At 38.9% G+C, this 19601-nt stretch overlaps 1 protein-coding gene across 4 annotated transcripts in view; it reads left to right on the top strand.

Moving 5' to 3' along the window:
- The window catches only part of HERC3 (HECT and RLD domain containing E3 ubiquitin protein ligase 3), a 141702-nt gene that overhangs the window by 54972 nt on the left and 67129 nt on the right, over positions 1–19601 (top strand). For all 4 annotated transcript variants that reach the window (XM_077142875.1, XM_077142874.1, XM_077142876.1 and 1 more), the window contains 6 exons: positions 9728–9887; positions 13016–13092; positions 13921–14142; positions 15784–15875; positions 16776–16906; positions 17473–17633. In XM_077142875.1, the coding sequence (XP_076998990.1) occupies positions 9856–9887; positions 13016–13092; positions 13921–14142; positions 15784–15875; positions 16776–16906; positions 17473–17633 (715 nt within the window). In that variant the 5' untranslated portion in view covers positions 9728–9855. The remainder of the gene's footprint in view (positions 1–9727; positions 9888–13015; positions 13093–13920; positions 14143–15783; positions 15876–16775; positions 16907–17472; positions 17634–19601) is intronic.

Raw genomic sequence — 19601 nt, 5'->3', positions numbered from 1 at the left:
GAATCAACTGCTTGGAGATACTGCCCACCTCCGGGAATCCAGCCTTTCACTGTAAAGAAGGGTTAAACCCATTTTTAGTTCTTGAAATATTTGTGAGAGAACTGTGCCTTTGGATTTTTATTTAACCACGCAGAACAAAACAGGTTGTGATTTAAAAAAATATACATAACAGAAGAAAAAAATACTTGCTTTTAAAAGCTTGTTCTGGGATGGATGGGTTGATGGATAGAAAGACTGATATGGCAAATGTGACAAATTTTTAAATTGGGTATCTGGGGTGGATTATGTTGTAATTCTTTGTGTAGGTTTTGTATTATTTTGTATTTTTTCAAGCTGATCTATAAGTTTAAAGTTACTTCCAGATATAAAGTTTAAGGAAATAAAATAAAAGCAGGCTCTGGGTTCCACTTCCTGGTAAGATGGAGTAAACACATTCTGCTCTGTTTTCCTAGATGAATGTAACTATAAAACTTGGACAGAATGCATGAAGCAGCTAATTGATGTCCCTGAAAAGTAGTAGTGGCAGGTGGACGAGGAAAGAAGACCAGAATTTGCAGCACTATTGCACTGACAAGGAGTTTACCATTTATCCTCCTTCGGTCCTTCTGAAATTTGGCCAAAAAAACAACTAATCGTATGGTCACCTTTAGAAAATGCTTATAAGAAAACAGGGGCCTAGATTGTAAGCTTTTAGAGCAGACACATTAAGTATGGAGTGGTGATTATTATTTCTGGATTTTGAGAGGCTGTTTCATATATATAACCTGATAATTTAGAGATAAGAACGAAGCCAAACAGGTTGGGGTAAAAGTAATTCAGAACATAGGGATAAGGAAGGCAGTGTCTGTATTTTAGAACCACATGTACTCTTCGAGACCAATGGAAGAAAGGTTTATTTGGTCTGGAACTGAAATTTTCTGAGTGCATAATCTAATTCAACCTATCTGCATAGCTCATTTGAACAACTGAAACACAGAGAGCACAGAATGAGAAAGAGGTTGTTTCAATCTTTTGGCGATTGGGAATAATGCTGCTATGAACACCGGTGTGCAAATGTTGTTTGTGTCATTGCTTTCAGCTCTTCTGGGTATATACCAAATAGTGCTATTGCTGGATCATAGGATAACCTGATATTTAGTTTCCTAAGGAACCACCAAACAGTTTTCCATAGTGGCTGCACCAGTATCTATTCCTACCAGCACTGCATAAGTGTCCCAGTTTCTCCACATCCTCTCAAATTTGTAGTTTTTGTCTGTTTAATAGCAGCCATTCTTATAGGTGTGAGGTGGTATCTCATCGTTGTCTTGACGTGCATTTCCCTTATAGCCAGTGAGAATGAGCATCTCTTCATGTACATTTGAGCCATCTGCGTTTGCTCTTCAGAAAAATGCCTATTCATGTCTTTAACCCATTTGATAATTGGATTGTCTGTTCTTTTGTTGTTGAGTTGTATGATTTCTTTGTATATGTAGGAAATCAAACCTTTGTCTGATAATGTGATTTACAAATATTTCCTCCCATGGAGTTGACTGCCTCTTCACCTTTTTGACAAAGTCTTTTGAGGTGCAGAAGCATTTGATTTTGAGGAGTTCCCATTTATCTATTTTTTGTTGTTGTTTCTTGTGCTTTGGGTGTAAAGTTTAGGAAGCTACCTCCTGGAACTGCTCGGTGTTGAAGATGTTTCCTTACATTTTCTTCTAGAAGCTTTATGGTGCTTTTTCTTATATTTAGGGGTTTGATCCACTTTGAGTTAATGTTTGTGTAGGATGTAAGATGGGGGTCCTCTTTTGTTCTCTTGACTATTGATAGTCAGTTCTCCCATACCCAATTATTGAAAAGACTATTTTGTCGCAGTTCTGAGGATTTGGGGGCCTTGTCAAAAATTGGTTGACCATAGATCTGGTGGTCCATTTCTGCACTCTTGATTCAATTCCATTCTATCTTTGTGCCAGTACTATGCTATTTTGACCACTGTGGCTTTATAATAGGTTTTAAAGTCAGGGAGTGTTAATGCTCCCACTACGTTCTTCTTTTTTAAGATGCTTTTAGCTATTTGGGGTCTCTTTCTCTTCCCAATGAATTTGGTAGTCAGCTTTTCCAAATCTTCAAAGTAGGTTGTTGGAATTTTACTTGGTACTGTGTTGAATCTGTAGATCAATTTGGGGAGAATTGACATCTTAACTATATTTAGCCTTCCTATCCATGAACATGGATTTTCTTTCCACCTATTTAGGTCTCCTTTGATTTCTTTTAGCAATGTTATGTAGTTTTCTGTGTACAAGTCCTTTACATTCCTAGTTAAGTTCATTCCTAAGTATTTGATTCTTTTACATGCTATTTTGAATGGAATTTTTCTCTTAACTTACTCTTCAACTAGGTCATTGCTTGTGTACAGAAATGTTACTGATTTTTGCACATTAGTTTTATGTCCTGCCACCTTGCTGAACTTGTTTATTAGCTCAACTAACTTTGCTGTAGATTTCTCAGGATCTTCCAAGTATAGTATCATATCATCTGCAAACAATGAAAATTTTACTTCTTCCTTTCCAATTTGGATACCTTTTATTTCTTTGCCCTGCCTGATTGCTTTATCAAGAACTTCTAGCACGGTGTTGAATAATAGTGGTGATGATGGGCTTCCTTGTCTTGCACTTGATCTTATAGGGAAGTCTTTCTGCCTTTCTCCATTGAGTACAGTGCTAGTTATCAGTTTTTCATATATTCCTTTATTCATATTGAGGTAGTTACCTTTGATTCCTATCTTTTGGAGTGTTTGTATCAGAAAAGGATGCTGAATTTTGTCAAATGCCTTTTCAGCATCAATTGAGATGATCATGTGATTTTTCCCTTTTGATTTGTTTATGCGTTATATTACATTAACTTTCTTGTGTTGAACCATCCTTGCATTCTTGGTATAAATCACATTTGGTCATGGTGTATAATTCTTTTAATGTGCTGTTGAATTCAATTTGCTAATATTTCATTGAGGATTTTTACGTCTATGTTCATTAGTGAGATTGCCTGTAGTTTTCCTTTCTTATAGCATCTTTACCTGGTTGTGGTATTAAAATGATATTAGCTTTAAAAATGAGTTAGGTAGTATTCCTTTTTCCTCAATTTTTAGAAATGTTTGAGCAGGATTGTTGTTAGTTCTTTTTGGAATGTTTGATAATACTCTGCTGTCAGGCCATCTGACTGTGGGCTTTTCTTTGTAGGAAGATTTTTGATGACTGATTGAATCTGTTTACTTGAGATTGGTTTGTTGAGATCTTCTATTTCTTCCTGAGTCAGTATCGCTTGTTTGTGTGTCTCCAGGAATTTGTCCATCTCATCTAAGTTGTCTAGTTTGTTGGCATATAGCTGTTCATAGTATCCTCTTATGATTTCTTTTATTTCTTCAGGCTCTGTGGTAACACACCACTTCTCATTTCTGATTTTGTTTATTTGCATCCTCTCTCTTTTTTTCTTTGTCAGTTTCAGTCTTGCAAGTAGTCCATCAATTTTATTGATTTTCTCAAAGAAACAATTTTTGGTTTTATTGATTCTTTCTATTGTTCTTTAGTTCTCCCATTCATTTATCTCTGCTTTAATCTTAGTTATTTCTCTTCTCCTGTTTTCTTCTGCTTTGGGGTTAGTTTGCTGTTCTTTCTCAAGTTCCTCCAGGTTTGCTATGGAGGTCTTGATTTTTGCTCTTTCTTGTTTTTTAATATAGGCATTTAATGCAATACATTTCTGTCTCGGCACAGCCTTTGATGCATCCTATAAGTTCAGATAAGTTGTATTCACATTTTCATTCACCTCTAGATAGCTACTGATTTCTCTAGCAATTTCTTCTTTAACCCACTGGTTATTTAAGAGTGTGTTTTTTCATCTCCATATATTTGTGAATGTTCTCGATCTTTGGTGGTTATTGAGATCCAGCTTCATCTCATTGTGATCAAAGAAAATGCTTTGAATAATTTCAGTGTTTTTAAATTTATAAAGATGTGTTTTGTGCCCCAACATATGATCTGTTCTGGAGAATGTTCCATGAGCACTAGAGAAGAATGTCTAACCTTGTGCTTTGGTGTGCAGTGACCTATATATGTCTGTTGGGTCTAATTCGTTTATCAAGTTACTTAACGTCTCTATTTTCTTGTTGATCTTCTCTCTGGTTGTTCTATCTATAGAGGAGAGTGGTGTGTTGAAATCTCCTACTTACTGTTGAAACATCTATCACTCCCTTCAGTTTTACCAATGTCTGTCTCATGTACTTTGGAGCTCCTTGATCAGAAGCATAAACATTTATGACTGTTTTATCTTCTTGGTGAATTGACCCTTTAATTAGTATATAGTGTCCTTCTTTGTCACATATGATGTCTTTCATTTAAAGCTTATTTTGTCCAATATATGCACAGCTACTCCTGCTTTCTTTTGGTTACAACTTGCATGGAAAATCTTCTTCCACACTTTCACTTCCAATGTATTTGTATCCTTGTGTCTAAAATGAATCTCTTGTAAGCAACACATAGCTGGATTATGTTTCTTAATCCATTCTGCCATTCTGTATCTTTTAATTGGTATGTTTAATCCATTAACATTCAAAATTATTACTGAAAAGGCATTTCTTGATTCCAGCATCTTATCTTTTTTATTTTATCTGTCAGATCTATATATTCTTTTCCCTCTTTCTCCTTGTATTATTTAAATTACACTTAATGGTACCCTTCAATTCTGTGCCCTTCTCCAGACCTTCCTCTCCTGTCTGGTTTTTTCAGCTGGCAGAACTCCTTTTAGTATTTCTTGTAGGGCCAGTCTCTTGTTGACAAATTCTTTCAGGACTTCTTTGTCTGTGAAAACATTAATCTCTCCTTCAATTTTGAAGGACAGAAAATTCTAGCTGGGTACAGAATTCTTGGCTGGAAGTCTTTCTCTTTCAGGATCTTGAAAATATCATACCATTGCCTTCTTGCCTCCAGGGTGCTCATTGAGTAGTCTGAAGTCAGTCTTATTTTATTTCCCTTGTATGTAGTAGATTGTTTTTCTCTTGCAGCTTTCAGGATTTTCTGCCTCTCCTCAACATTTGACAGACAGATTAGTGTATGTTTTGGGGAAGTCCTATTTGGATTTATTCTGTTTGGAGTTCTTTGGGCTTCTTTGACTTGTATATTTGTCCTTTGTGAGGTTTGGGAAGTTTTTCCCCATTATATCCTCAACTACTGTTCTTAGCCCTTTGCTCCTCTCTTCTCCTTCTGGGATACCAATGATTCTTATATTTGCATGCTTTGTTTTGTCTATCATTTCCCTGAGTTCCTGTTCAATTTTTTCCTTTTTTTTTTTTTTCCATTTACTGTTTTGAGTCTTCAAAGTCTATTATCCTGTCCTCTATATAACTTATTCTTTCTTCTGTCTGTTCAAATCTGGTGTTGTGTGCCTCTAGTATGTTTTCTCTTTGGTCAATGGAATCTTTAATCTCTGTGATTTCTGCTATTTTTCTATTTATGCTTTCAAATTCCTCTTTGTGCTCTTCTACTGTCTTCTTGATCTGCTTTATGTCGTTTGTTAACCCACTTATTTTATTACATAGAGTTGTATGAACATCTTTGATCATTGTTCCAACATCTGTGTCTCCTCTGGTGTTTTAATTTGGTCATTAGGCAGGGCTATAGCTCTCTGCATCATGATATGCTTAGTGATTTTCTGCTGTCTTTGTCGCATATAAATATCTTGATTGATTTACTTTGGGAGTTAATTTCTTTCAGTAGTCTAAGGCCTTGTGTTTGCAGGATGGTTGTACAGCAGGAAGCAGTGTGCGGGTCAGCACTCAGTATGGTGATTTATTTCAGGGCGGGTATGGGCGCAGGTTAATATGTTATGCTGATGCTTGTGAATGTGGTTGTCCAGTGGCCAGGGAGGATGTAGTTGTGCAGGTGCATCAGTCTGGGGGGTGTAACCGTGGTGTGTGCTGGCTAAGGCATGGGGTCCTTTGTGCGCACGTGTAGAGCTGTGGCAGTAGGTTAGCATTGCGCCTTCATGGATTGGGGGCAGATGTGACCCAGCTGTGCAGGTGCAGGTCAGCACTTTTTCAGAGTTTGGAAGTGAGGCTGAGGGCTTTGTGCGTTCGTGGTTCTAGGACTGCTATAAAGTGCGGTTCCCAGAGCTGAATGACGTTTTGGGGGCCTGTGTGCATGCAGGGGCCTGGAAGTGCCATAAACAGTTGTACTGAGCTCAGGGAGGGCGAGGTGAGGCTGTGTGACACTGTGGGCGGGGGACGGTGGCAGCCTAGATATGGAGGTCAGTACCCGCAACCTTTATGCACTGACAACAGCCTGCAGGGAACATCAAGGGTGAGGTAGTGGTCGGGAGGGGTGCAGGAGGGATGGATTGGGCTGCATGTGGGGTGGGGGTGGGAGGCAGGTATGTACACTGGGGGCTGGTGAGGTGGGTGCGCCTAGAGCACGGGGAATGGGAACAGGTGTTGGGATCAAGGTGTGTGGGGTGCGCGCTGAGTCGCTGGCCATGGGGCTGTGCTGGTGAGGGTAGCGCACCCAAGGAGCATGGCCTGGCTCACTTCCTAGTCCCATGTTCCCATCTGTGCACTCCCATGGGCTCTGCAGTTCCACACCTCTGTGCCAGGCTCCAGCTTTCTGCCTCTCAGTTCCTTGTCCTTTGCAACCAGTGCTGCTGTGTGTGGTGCAGAAGGCTCTCCCAGATCAGCCTCCCTCCCGAATTGCTGCCTCGATTGTCCTCCTGTCCGTTCTCTAAGTTTTCCATGGAGCAGGGCTAATTTCGAGCTGCTCTAGTAGACCATCTTCCTGGAAATCTCTGTGGATTCCATTCTTAACTCCATCATTCATTAGTTATGAACCCTGCACCAAAGTACTTACTTTTTCTGAGCCAGGCTAATTATAGTATCCTTACCTTATATGATGTTGCAAGGATTAAGTATCAGTATCATCCCTCTAGGTTCATGTCATTCTTCTCTGCTAGCCTCCTTAGATGGCTTAATGCCAAATTTACTATTGATGTGGAAAAAACTGTAATAATTTTGATAGGCTTGTGCTGGTGTGAGGATGTCATGTACCCAGAAAAGCCATCCTCTTTTTCCTAATCCAGTCTTGTGGGGCTTACCTATTGTTTAGGGTGGAAACTTTGATTGAATTGTTTCCATTGGAGATAGGACACACCCAGTTGTGGGTTGGACCTTTTGATTAAATGGAGATATGACTCCACCCTTTCAAAATGGGTCTTACTTAGTCTAGTGGAGTCTTTGAGGGAGATCACTGAGAGAGAGAGCTGCCTGGGCTGTAGACAGTTTTGGAGATCACAATAGAAATATTCTGGGTGCTACGCAAGAACTCACAGAAATTCCCGGAACCTGAAGAGAAGAAATCTCTGGCCCCAGAAGATGCAAAGCTAAGGGATGAAACCCAGAGTTTTGTCCTAGAGCATCTAAGTGAAGGCTCACAGACTCTTAGAGAGGAGGCCCCTGGAATTAGAGGCTGGAGGCAATGAATTTGGGAACTAGGACCAGTTGACACCAGCCACTTGCCTTTCCGTGTGATAGCAGAAACCCAAACTGCCATCTGACCCTTTCTTCCGAGTCAAGTTATCTTTATCTGGATGCCTTAGTTTGGACATTTTTATGGCCTTAGAAATGTAAACTTGTAACTTAATAAATCTCTTTTATAAAAGCCACCCCGTTTTTGGTATACTGCATTCTGGCAGCATTAGCAAAGTATAGCAAGGCTTAAAATCCAAGAAGAAGTAATCCTAATAATGTAAGTCAACTGAATGGCTGACTTAATTCTAAGCAGCTTTTGACATTTGCCACTGTCATGGCTCTTTGAGACTTGTTATCATTGCTAAAGATGTCTAATGACTTTAAAATGTGAGGCTAGGAGAGGATCAGAGAGAAAATGTACTTTTATCCTATAAAAATGCCAAATGTTTCTTCATGTGTTTAATTACTTTAATGTGTGGGTTGAGGTTCTGTCATGATCTGCAAAACACAATGTATTGCTTTGTCAGAATGACTCACAAGAGACTGGGTTTGAAAATGTGCACCTCAGCCTGAATATTTCCAGCTGGAGCAGGGCTGTGTTCAGTGAGAAGTATGAATGAAGCATTCACTTGCACATTGGCCCCAGCTAGGAAATAGATTCTAGAAAGAAGAATTAGGATTTCACTATGATAGATCCTTAGTGTGAGTCAGACAAGCCCCATTTTCTGGCTAGAAGAAAATAAAGTTGGACGTGGTACAAACACTCTGGTTTAATTCTCCACAAGTCTTTGTATTACTGAACAGTACCTCTGCTCTTTGGGCCCCAAGTTTTGTTTTGGTGATGGTGGTTTGATGTCTGTTTTGGTGGCTGTTGGGTGCTGAAATAGGAATTGGTTTGCAGAGTGTTTGTCCAGGCTTTTGGAATAAGTGGTAACTGGACTCTAGACCTGTTTTTTTTGAAGCTACTCAGCTTAATAAAGATAAGGTCAAGTGGGATGATATTGGTAGAGTTTTGATGGGGAAGGAAATCGGTGGCAGATTAGGCAGAATGTCCTGTTTGGATGGAAAATAAGTGGGGAAACTTAGTAGTACAGTGTTAGGCAGGATACTAACATTCAGGAAGGAAAGGGTAAGGTTGACATATAGAAGGTCCGGTATTGGGTGGGGGGGGGGGTGCCCAGTGAGGGTGAGGTACCACGACAGGTACCCAGGCCTGGCAGAAAATAAGTCGCTCAGTCCTGGTACATGGTAGGAATTTGGTCAGAGAAGTGGACCACAGGTAAGGATTCTAAGTCACCTGAGCTACTTAGTTAAGGGTTCCTTAAAGTCTTCCAAAGTAAAGTTAAGATTGTTCTTGCCTGGGGCAAGGCTGAGTTGGGAAATGACACTCTAGTAGCCAAGGGGACACGGGGAGCCACAAGGTATTACAGCACCTTTCTCTATGTGGAGAGTTTTCTGATAGGAGCATATTTTCAACCTCTAAATTTAGAATATTGTTTAATTCTTTTGAAGTGGTATGTCTATACAGTTAAACTGTATTTGTTGAACAGCAGTTCCCTACCTCTCTGTGATCACCCTTGAGTCCCACCCCCAGATGCTATTATTTTCAACTCTTTTAGCATTTTATTTTTTTACCTCCATATTTTTAAATGGCATATTTATAATGCCAGTTCTTGATCTTTCATTATTGAACATTAGCTTGGCATTTCATTGGAGAACCCACAAATGTCTTTATCTTTGAATCTTTTCTTTTGAGCTACTTTTCCCAGAGAGAAATCCTCCTTCTTTCTCTCCGCTGGGCACATATGAGGCTAAGGGAGGTGAACTGAGGTGGGAAAGGCATCTTTCTGCAGCTCTGTTTGGAATGGGGAGGGCTCACTGTTCTAGCAGAATTTTATTTAATTCCACAGATTTCAGTAATGTGCCTCGCTCCCACTGTTAGGTCTCTCTGGTTCAAAATCTCCAAATTGTAAACCTTCAGAGTCCTCCCTGGATGTAGTGGGACCAGCGCATGGCTGAGGATGGGATGTGTGTGTTATTAAACTACAGGCATGTGTCCTCCCCGTGTTCTGATCTAGGTTTAAAACTTTTAAAAATGCATAAAATTTGTAATCTCTATAAATACACAGATTTAGTGACACTTTTTAAAAAATGAAACTGCCCAGGAAGTTCATCCTGTATAAGGGTAGCAGTATGCCTATTTCAGGGCTGAGCATTTTCCTGCTTTGGTTTGATCTCTTTCAGAGCAAATTGGAGCTTTGGCAGATCAGCACATTGTCCATGTGGCATGTGGCGAGTCCCACAGTCTGGCCCTCAGTGACCGGGGCCAGCTGTTTTCTTGGGGAGCAGGGAGTGATGGACAATTAGGACTCATGACTACTGAGGATTCCGTGGCAATACCTAGGTAAGAATGTCACAGAAGGGAATCTGGATTTTTTCTAATGTCAGTTGTTCTGAATATTGTTTCCTACTATTGCTTTGTTAGACTCCTTGTTTTTGTTGTCTTTTCTTCAGTTAGTTCTTATTTCCTTTGTATCACTGCTGTGCCTTATACTGTTATAGCACTTGTCACACACATTATAATTAATGTATATAAGAATCTGTCTCCAGTTAAAAATGTGAGTTTGACAAGAACTGTACTTTATTTTTTTCTTGTAGCTCAAATGCTAGCAGAGTTCCTGGAGCCTAATAAACACTTGATAAATGTTTGGATTTTTAAAAAGCATGCTTTTGTGTGCTAGGCTTATTAACCTTCAACTTAAAATCACAAGTTTAAATCAATTACTTAATTAAGCACTTTAAAATAGAATCACAAGACTGACCTGTTACTCTGATAATAGGCCAAATTACCTAAGGTATTACAAACAGCTAAAATACCAAATATGCATTGATTCTTTAGCACAAAAATACCCATACCATGGTTTTGAGTCTCTTAAATATTTATTGACTTAATTCTAAATCTTAGATGATTTAGTTAAATATCTAATAATAGATATTTCACCTCTAAGAAAAAATTGGGTCATCATGTAAATATTGAAGTTACTTTTAGCTGGGGTTTTGGAGAGTAGCTTCTCGATTTGTTGAGGGTTCTTAATGATCAGAGGCGACTAGTTTATTTCCTTCATTTAATTCCTGCACCTTTATACTGCTTACCCTATTATAGTACTGGTCACAATGTTTCCAACTATCAATTTTTTAGTACAAAACTGTGTGCTTCGGACAGCAGGAAAATTGAATTGTTTATTTTAGCATCCCCATTGTGAAGGGGCCCAGCACATAAATCATTCAATACAAGTTTGTGTCATAAATGGTGTCTCCTCCTCTACCTAATAATTGTCCCCTTTAAAGGACAATATATTCTCCTTCCTCTTCCTTTTTTTGCCCTTCTTAGAGTTTTGCCTCTTTAATCAAAAGCTGTTTTTAAAGAAAAGAGGAGCATGGAGGTAAGACTATTATAATTCACTTCCTGATTTAGAATAGGTAATATCTTGAATTCATTTTTTGCTAAAATCAGTTCAATTTTGGGAGAAAAGGGAATGTGGCAGTAAGAAAAAGGGGTGCTATATTATTTAAATTGTGTATAAATCTGGGAATAGATTTTTATCATTGATGACAAAAGCATTTCGTTTGTTGATTGCCAAGCACTCAAGTAAAGGTTTTCAATGGCATTTCACATCTAAAAATGAATTAATCTGTACTCTAGTAGCAATTTAATTTTCTTTATTCATGTCCAAATTATGGGTGAATTCTAAGCCTGTGAATTGTGTATAATTTTGTATTTTTGCATAAATGAAATAAATTCATTAATCCATACCTTAGTATTGTGGAAAGTAACATGATTTGAAGTCAAACAGCCTTGGGTTCTAATTCTGCCTTTATTACTTATTAAGTGCGTGATCTTGGGCAAAACTTTCCTAAACCTAGGTCTCCTAACTTGAAGATTGGATTATTTTGCAGATTTATAGACTGGATGAGAGGGTAAAACATAGTATGTGCTTGCCCTGTAGGTACTTTCTTATCCTATTATATTTCTTTATCCTTTTGACCTGCCTCCTTTCTGTAACTGTGATTGTGACGATTGTAGCAAGGGCTATGGTGGCCCTTAAAGGAAGCATTGCAGGGAATTAAAGTGGAAACTGGCCAGGAAAAAAGGGCTGTTGTTCCAAAGTTGAAATATTGGTCCCCCAGGAAGTAATGCATATTCCAGTTTAAAAAACAGTTGAGTTCTACAAACTAGTGGATGACACAACTTGAATGAATGTCCATTCAACCATTCTGAGTGAAAAAAGCCATTCTAAAGGTTACTCACTCACTATATAAATCATTTATATAACATTTTTGAAATGACGACATTTTAGAAATGGAAGACAGATTAGTAGTTGCCAGGGGGTCGGTGTAGAAGAGGGGAGGGGAGGGGAGGGCAAGAGGAAATGGATGTGATTATAAAAGTACAATAGGGAGATCTCCTGTGGTGCTGGAAACATTCAATATCCTGGCCATGGTGGGGGATGCATGAATCCACATGGGTAATAAAGTCGTATAGAATTTAATATACAAATGAGTACGACTGGGGAAATCTGAATAAGATTGGTAAATGGTATCAATATCAGTCTCCTGGTTATGACATTATCATAATTTTGCAAAACCTAACCATTGGGGAAGACTAGGCGAAGTGTACATGGGATCTCTCTCTACTATTTCTTACAAGTGCATACGAATCTAATTATCTCAAAAAATAGAGGGGTTTTATTTGGTCCTAAAGCATATGTGAACTCTGTTTTAACTTGTTTATATCTGAGAAAATAAAACATTAACAAAAGCAATATCTATCTGTTACCCTAAATAATATCTACTCTCCAGTGGATATCTGACCTCTCAGATCCCTCTAGCCTGAGGGAGTATCCATCTGACGCCTTCATCCATCTGATGCATACGCTAGTGAAGATGGACAGGGCAACTTCTAAAGTCTCACTAAATTAAGAGTAGGAAATGTTCCTAGGCTGGCCAGCTCCATCGGGCAGGGTCAAGGACTTTACATGGATTTACTCATTTAATTACCAGCTGTGAAATGGGTGCTGTTCTTCATCTTTCACTTGACCAAGCAGAGGAGCAAGATTTGAAAAGAAATTTTATCATCTTTCTCTTTTCCTTCCTAGGGAACCAGGGTTTTGGAGGCATCTCCCTTATTATGAAAGCCATTTAGACACCAGCCATAGTCTTAGGGATGTCTCTTCTGCTTTTCTGTAACTCCATTTGTCCCTAAATTGGAGGTGACAAAGTGGGAAGTAACAGAGGATTGTGGTGATGGGTTTAAATGTAGAGGTGTGTTTGTTTTAAACAGCAACTACCTAAGAGCAGGAGTCCAGTGAACAACCTAGTAGAACTATATTGCATAAGATTATTATATGTTTGATTTTAAGAAGTCTTTTAGGAAAGTTGATGTTGTTTTAACTGTTTCATTTAGCTGGGAATATTTCTGATAATTGCATTTGCGTGTGAATGCCTCTCAGAAGAAAGCCTTTTCTTTTTTAGGTTAATACAGAAGTTGAACCAGCAGACAATATTACAAGTTTCCTGTGGCAACTGGCATTGTTTGGCTCTTGCAGCTGGTAATGTAACATTAAAATTTTGCTCATGTGATGTTAATTTGTAAAACATTTCTTTTTGCATTTTTGGGTGATGTTGTCTAGCCGGAAATCTTAAACTGGTTAGGGTGTGTGCATTCCTGCTGGACAGTGGCACTCCTCAGGCAGCCTTTGGTGCAGCCCCTAGTTTTCTTTAGCATGTGGGTGTTGAAGCAGGTAGTCATCAAGGCCAGCTCGCTCTCAAGGGAAGATGAGCAGGACTGTACCCAGGTGTTCTTGAGCCTATAGAAGAATGATTGTTCTTAGTTACAACCCACTCTCAAGCTACATTTGCCAATCAGGCTCCCAAATAAATGAAAAAGAAGGAGCTATAGAAACCTAAGACAGCAGTTAACACTGCATTCTGCATACAAGAAATTTGAGGGCAAGTCTGCATTTATGCGTTCTTGTTCATTGCTCAGCAGCGTGGTCCAGCTCGTAGCTGGACCTCCTGACGTCCTGCCTCTCATGGTCTTGGTGTGGTCAGAACTGGTTCGGCTTGTTTACTGGATCTGATCCTGGTGATTGGCCTGTTCAAAACTGAACTGTCTTTAACATTTGCTATTTTCTTTGCATAAATGTTAATCACTTTTGAAGGCCATTAAGATCTGGCTTATTTCTCTATGGTCATTCCAAATGGGAGTTTGCTTTTGGCAGTCTTAGAAGAGTCCCTGCTCCCTTACTCTCATGTGGGTGGTTGGTGGGACAACTAACAGACCACGCAACTGGGCAACCATGTTGTTCTAACAATTATTTTTGTGGAAGGCGCTTGTATCGTTTCTGGTAATGACAGTTTTCCTGTTCTCATTTCAGATGGTCAGTTCTTCACCTGGGGAAAAAACAGCCATGGTCAGCTGGGTCTTGGGAAGGAGTTCCCCTCCCAAGCCAGTCCGCAGAGGGTGAGGTCCCTAGAGGGCATCCCACTGGCTCAGGTGGCGGCAGGAGGGGCTCACAGCTTTGCCCTGTCTCTCTCAGGAGCCGTTTTTGGCTGGGGGATGAATAATGCAGGACAGCTAGGACTCAGCGATGAAGAAGGTAGGTAAACTCTTGATAAGTGTCCCTTTGGGTTAAAAGCACATTTGTTTTTTTAGCACATGTTTATTGAGTATCTACTATTAGTTGGCCCTGTGTTAGGTGAGGACAGAGCAACGAACATCCTTGGCTTTCATTCTGTTGGTGAAAGGCAATCAGCAAACACAGATAAATGTCTCCTGTGTCAGAGGGTTTGAGAGTAAGGCTCCCTGCTCTGTGTAAGGGGGTCACGGGGGTCCTCTCTGGAAATGAACCCTGTGGATATCTGGGGGAAGAATGTTCAGTCAAAGGGAAAAGGATTTGCAAAGGCTTAGATGAGGGAAGATCAGTGCTGGGCTCAGGAGTGGAATGAGTGAAGGGGGAAAAGTAGCCGAGTAGGAGGGCAGAGGGATAGTGTAGGTCCAATGATGTAGGGCCTGTAGGGGAGAGTGAAGATTTTGTTTCCTTCTGTCAGGGAGATGGGAAGACACTGAGGTTTTTTTGTTTGTATGTTTAAATATTTTTATTGTGTACAACAAACAATCATATAAACATTCTTGGTGTACAAACATGCTGTACATGGTGTACAATCAATGGCTCACAATATCATCACATAGTTGTGCGTTCATCACCATGACCATTTTTTTGAACATTTGTATCATTCCAGAAAAAGAAATAAAAAAAAAAACTCATACATGCCATACCCCTTAGTCCTCCCTCTCACTGACCACTAGTATTTCAATCCACTCAATTTATTTTAACCTTTGTTCCCTTATTATTTGTTTATTTCTTATCTGTATTTTTTACTCATCTGTCCATACCCTGGAAAAAAGGAGCATCAGACACAAGGTTTTCACAATCACATAGTCACATTGCAAAAGTTATATCGCTATACAATTATCTTCAAGAATCAAGGGTACTGGAACACAGCTCTACAGTTTCAGGTACTTCCCTCCACCCACTCCAATACACCAGAAACTGTAAAGGGAATATCTTTATAATGCATACGAATAACCTCTAGGATAACTTGTTGACTCTGTTTGGAATCTCTCCGCCACTGACACTTTATTTTGTCTCACTTCTCTGTTCCCCGTTTTGGTCAAGAAGTATTTTTCGATCCCTTGATGCTGAGTCCCAGCTCATCTGAGGATTTCTGTCTGGGAGGTTTACATCCTTGGTAGTCATGTCCCACATAGAGAGGCGAGGGCACACTGAGGGTTTTGAGTGGTGGAGTGATCCAGTTTGACTTTGGCTGTACTAGGTCATGGAACATGCTGAGAGATCAGTTTGGAAATGGTGGCAATAAAGTTGAATTCTGAGTATATTTTGAGCATAGAGCTAATGAATTTGCTAATTTTGGATGTTGATGAGAAATAAAGGAGAAGCTGGAATAATTTATTGTCAACAATTTATTGTTGGCATTTATTGAAATGGGAAAACTATGGTAGGGGATGGAGTTAGAGGGTATGGGAAAATGATGATTTAGGTTTTAGGTGTATTAAATTTGTGATATCTTTAAAGGTTCAAGTGGAGATGCAGGCAGGAAGTTTAATATGTGAGTCAGGAATCCAGCAGACCTCCAAATGCATGCTCCGATAGCTTTGCATATTTCATCTCACAGGCAGTTGGTAATGACATTCTGATATTTTACTTATCTTATCCTAGATCGAGAGTCTCCTTGCCATGTGAAACTCTTAAGAATGCAAAAAGTCGTCTATATTAGTTGTGGAGAAGAACACACGGCAGTCCTCACAAAAGTAAGGGGCTTGGAGTATGCTGATTTGTTATGGTGCTTTGATATTGGGTATGAGATGGGTAATTGTTGCTTGATTATTTTTGATAGTATATGTTAGAGGAGTTGTAGTATTTGATTATGGTATTGGAGTTTGCACTTGAATACTTTTTTCAGCTTCAGTTTGATTGTTTTTCAAAGGAGTAGAAAAAGAATGCTTTTTTATATGACTTTTTTTTTGGCAATTTCACAGTTTTCTCTTAGTAACATTTAAATAATTTTCGCTAAAAAAATGTAAATCATCAATATAAACAACCTTAATATATATAAAATAATGTTCTGTGTTCATTTAAGACAAGCCATTTAAATATTTTAAAAAGAAATAGCAATGTAATGTTTTAAAAATATCAACCTGTTTCTTTCTTAGCTTCCAAATATAATTATCCAGAGAGAAAATGTATTTTCATATTGAACAAATACTTTTATAGATTCACATTAATGTAATGCCCTAGCATTTGTTCAACTATTGCTATGTAAAAAAAAAAGTTTTATTTACCAAGAAGTTTGTGGAGCACTTAATTTCTTATATGCAAATGATTCTGCGAAATCATCTCATTTCATCTATTTCCTATCTCCGTTTTTTGCTTTACCTTTGACACTTTTAAACTTACAGTATGTAAAATATATAGTTGGCACTCATTCTCTTGAGCAGTGTTGTTTTTGTTCTATAGAGATGTGGTTTTACTTTTCTTTTTTATTATTTTCCATTTAATGAACATTCCAAACATAGCCAAAAGGCGGTAATTTTGGCTACTTATCAAGCGAGCATCATGTTCTTATCCAGACCATTGTGACATGGATTTGCATGCAGAATGTTTTTATTCAAACAGAGATAGAGTGAACTCATGCATTTGTTCCTTGTTAGAATGGAGGTGTGTTTACCTTCGGTGCTGGTTCTTGCGGGCAACTTGGACATGACTCTATGAATGATGAGGTTAACCCAAGGAGAGTTCTAGAGCTGATGGGCAGTGAAGTAACTCAGATTGCTTGTGGCAGGTGAGTGCTCCCAACACCTTTCTGACACCCACTCAAAAGTTGGTCTGGTCTTTGCAGTGATGGAGAATGTGGTTAGACCTAACCACTATCATTTTAATAAATCTTAACTATGTGTACAGTTATGGTGAGAGTTTGGAGAGAGTCAGATCTGAGTAGGCTGTGGTGAAGAGGGATTTAGATAGGCAGAGCAATGTGGGAACATTAGGTTTCCTTTGGGATAGAAGGCAGCAGGAAGCAGGGAAGAGATGAAGAGAAGTGAGAGATCCCCAAGAAGTTCTTGGAGATTTTGCATGGGCCCACCCCTCTCATCTTAAAGGCCAGTTGCAATAGGTCATTCAGCTCCTACCAGGTCTTTCCATTCTACTCATAACCTAGAGCTTCAAAGAAGGATACTATTGTGAAGACCAAGGAGAGTCAGTTGATTTGTATGTAAGGTTCAGCTTTCTAGGGACACATGTTCAAATTGTTGTGCATAAAGATGGAAGCTAAAGTCCAAGACTGAGTGTATGTATATTCAAATCGATAGAAACTATGCTGGCAAATCACTTTAAATTATTTTTCCCCAGACAACATACCCTAGCCTTTGTGCCTTCTTCCGGACTCATCTATGCATTTGGTTGTGGGGCAAGAGGTCAACTAGGAACTGGTCACACTTGCAACGTTAAGTGCCCATCTCCTGTGAAGGGCTACTGGGCTGCCCATAGTGGCCAGCTTTCAGCCAGAGCTGGTAAGAGTGGTATTCATTGGAATTTAATAGCATTTAAAATGATAAAAACAACTGTTTGTAGAACTTGTATCTATTTATTTACCTGGTGGTCTTTTGGGAAGCAGTGAATATAAGGGTTTTGTTTTTGTTTTGACATCAATCAATAAATATTTAAGTATCTACTGTGCACAGACCCCTATCATTGAGATCCTATGGGATAAATAATGCAAAAGATATTATTTTGGTCCCTCAAGGACCCAGATGTCATTGTATAAGTTTTATTTATTATTATTACTAATAATGATAGCTACCATTTATTGAATGCTTAACCAAGTTCCATTACTAAGCTAAAGCACTCAAAATAGCCGTAAGAACTAGAGATCATTTTCCTGATATTGGAGATGAGATTACTGAGTCTAAAAGAGGTTAAGTAACTTGCCCAGGATCACACAGCAGGGTTAGGACCAGATCTGCCTCATTGGAAAGCCCATGCTTTTGATATTTCTGTGTTGTGTTACCTCCACTTTGACATAGCTGGTTTGGGCATTATGTGATGTGATTTTTCTATACCATTTTTTTTCTTCTCTTAAAAATTAAATACCATAGTCTTCATTTCATTCGAAGTCCAAGTAAGGCTGACATGTTGAGCGATTGTCTCATCTTGAACAGTAAATCTAGAGGCTGGAATAGAAGTAGAGAGTCATTAAAGAAGAATTGTGATTTAATAATTAATTTTTAATTTGAAGTCTTTAAAGTGACACACTTATGGCTTGATTGGGATTTTTTTTTTTAAGTGACAGGAATCATAAGTTTCCCACTGGATTATAAGAAACTTAAATGAACCTTAGTGAACTTGGCATATAACCCAGGGTCTAGCACAAGTTCATAACTCAATAAATATGTATGGGATGAACATCTAAAAAAGCAGTGGACCTTAGAATATAAAATTAACAAGGTTTTGTTTCAGTGATGGTCCTAAAAGTAAAAGACTGGCTTGGTGTCCTCTTCTCTGTCCTTTGTAAATTTCTTTTTCTCCAAAGCATTGTACTCACACTTGGAATGCATTCATTTAAGGATTATAACATTTCTTAACACTCTAGGGTTTTAGAGGTTGATTTTAAACCACAGATTTTTGAAGCTGAATTATAATGTATCTTAACGTGATCATAACTTTGAGCTTGGATGCTTGCCAAACTGATTTTATATATTAAGTAGGTAAAATTTTGATTTAATATGGTAAGTGCCGTGGTTTTAGGAACGTGCACAGTATTGTGGGAGCACAAAGGAAGGTATTAAGGAGTATTCCATTTAGAGGATGGCTGTGTCTTAAAGAATAAGTTGGAGCTAGCTAAGTAGAGAAAGACTATGGGGAGTGGGCAGTGGTGAGTATTGGATTTGCACAATTTCTAGAGCACCATTCAAATTATGTTCCAGGAGGTGCCATTCATATAGAATACAGTGTGCAATGGGATGGTGGAGGAAAGGAGTGGAGACATGAAATATAATGGTGTATTAGAAATAAAAGCAATTAGGTGGTATTAGAGTGTCCAACTGGACAAAGTTGTGCTGCAGGATAAGGCAGGGAGCAGGAAATGAAGGTTTTTAGGTGGCAAGCCTCATCATGAAGAGGCAGGACCACCACATTACTTGTTAGAGCTGGGGTTAGTGGCTTACAGAGAGTTAGGATGAAAAATAGAACCAGGTCAGGATTAACTGGATGGAGTGGGTGGGAGTACTTGTAGGGTGGAGGTAGAGTTTTAGCAGAGTGTGCCATTTTTTATGTATGTATGTATGTATGTATTTTTTGCATGGGCAGGCACCAAGAATCGAACCCGGATCTCTGGCATGGCAGGCGAGAACTCTGCCTGCTGAGCCACCATGGCCTACCTGATTTTTTATTTATTTGTTTTTAATTGAAATAGAAGCATTGCTGGGCAGAGAGCCAAGAGAAGTTCCTTACTTCTCTGTCATAATTAAAATGAATAGGAA

The sequence above is a fragment of the Tamandua tetradactyla genome, chromosome 24, assembly GCF_023851605.1.
Source record: "Tamandua tetradactyla isolate mTamTet1 chromosome 24, mTamTet1.pri, whole genome shotgun sequence".
Classification (NCBI taxonomy): domain Eukaryota; kingdom Metazoa; phylum Chordata; class Mammalia; order Pilosa; family Myrmecophagidae; genus Tamandua; species Tamandua tetradactyla.
The sequence above is the reverse complement of the archived record's forward strand: the minus strand, read 5'-3'. Positions and strand labels throughout refer to the sequence as shown.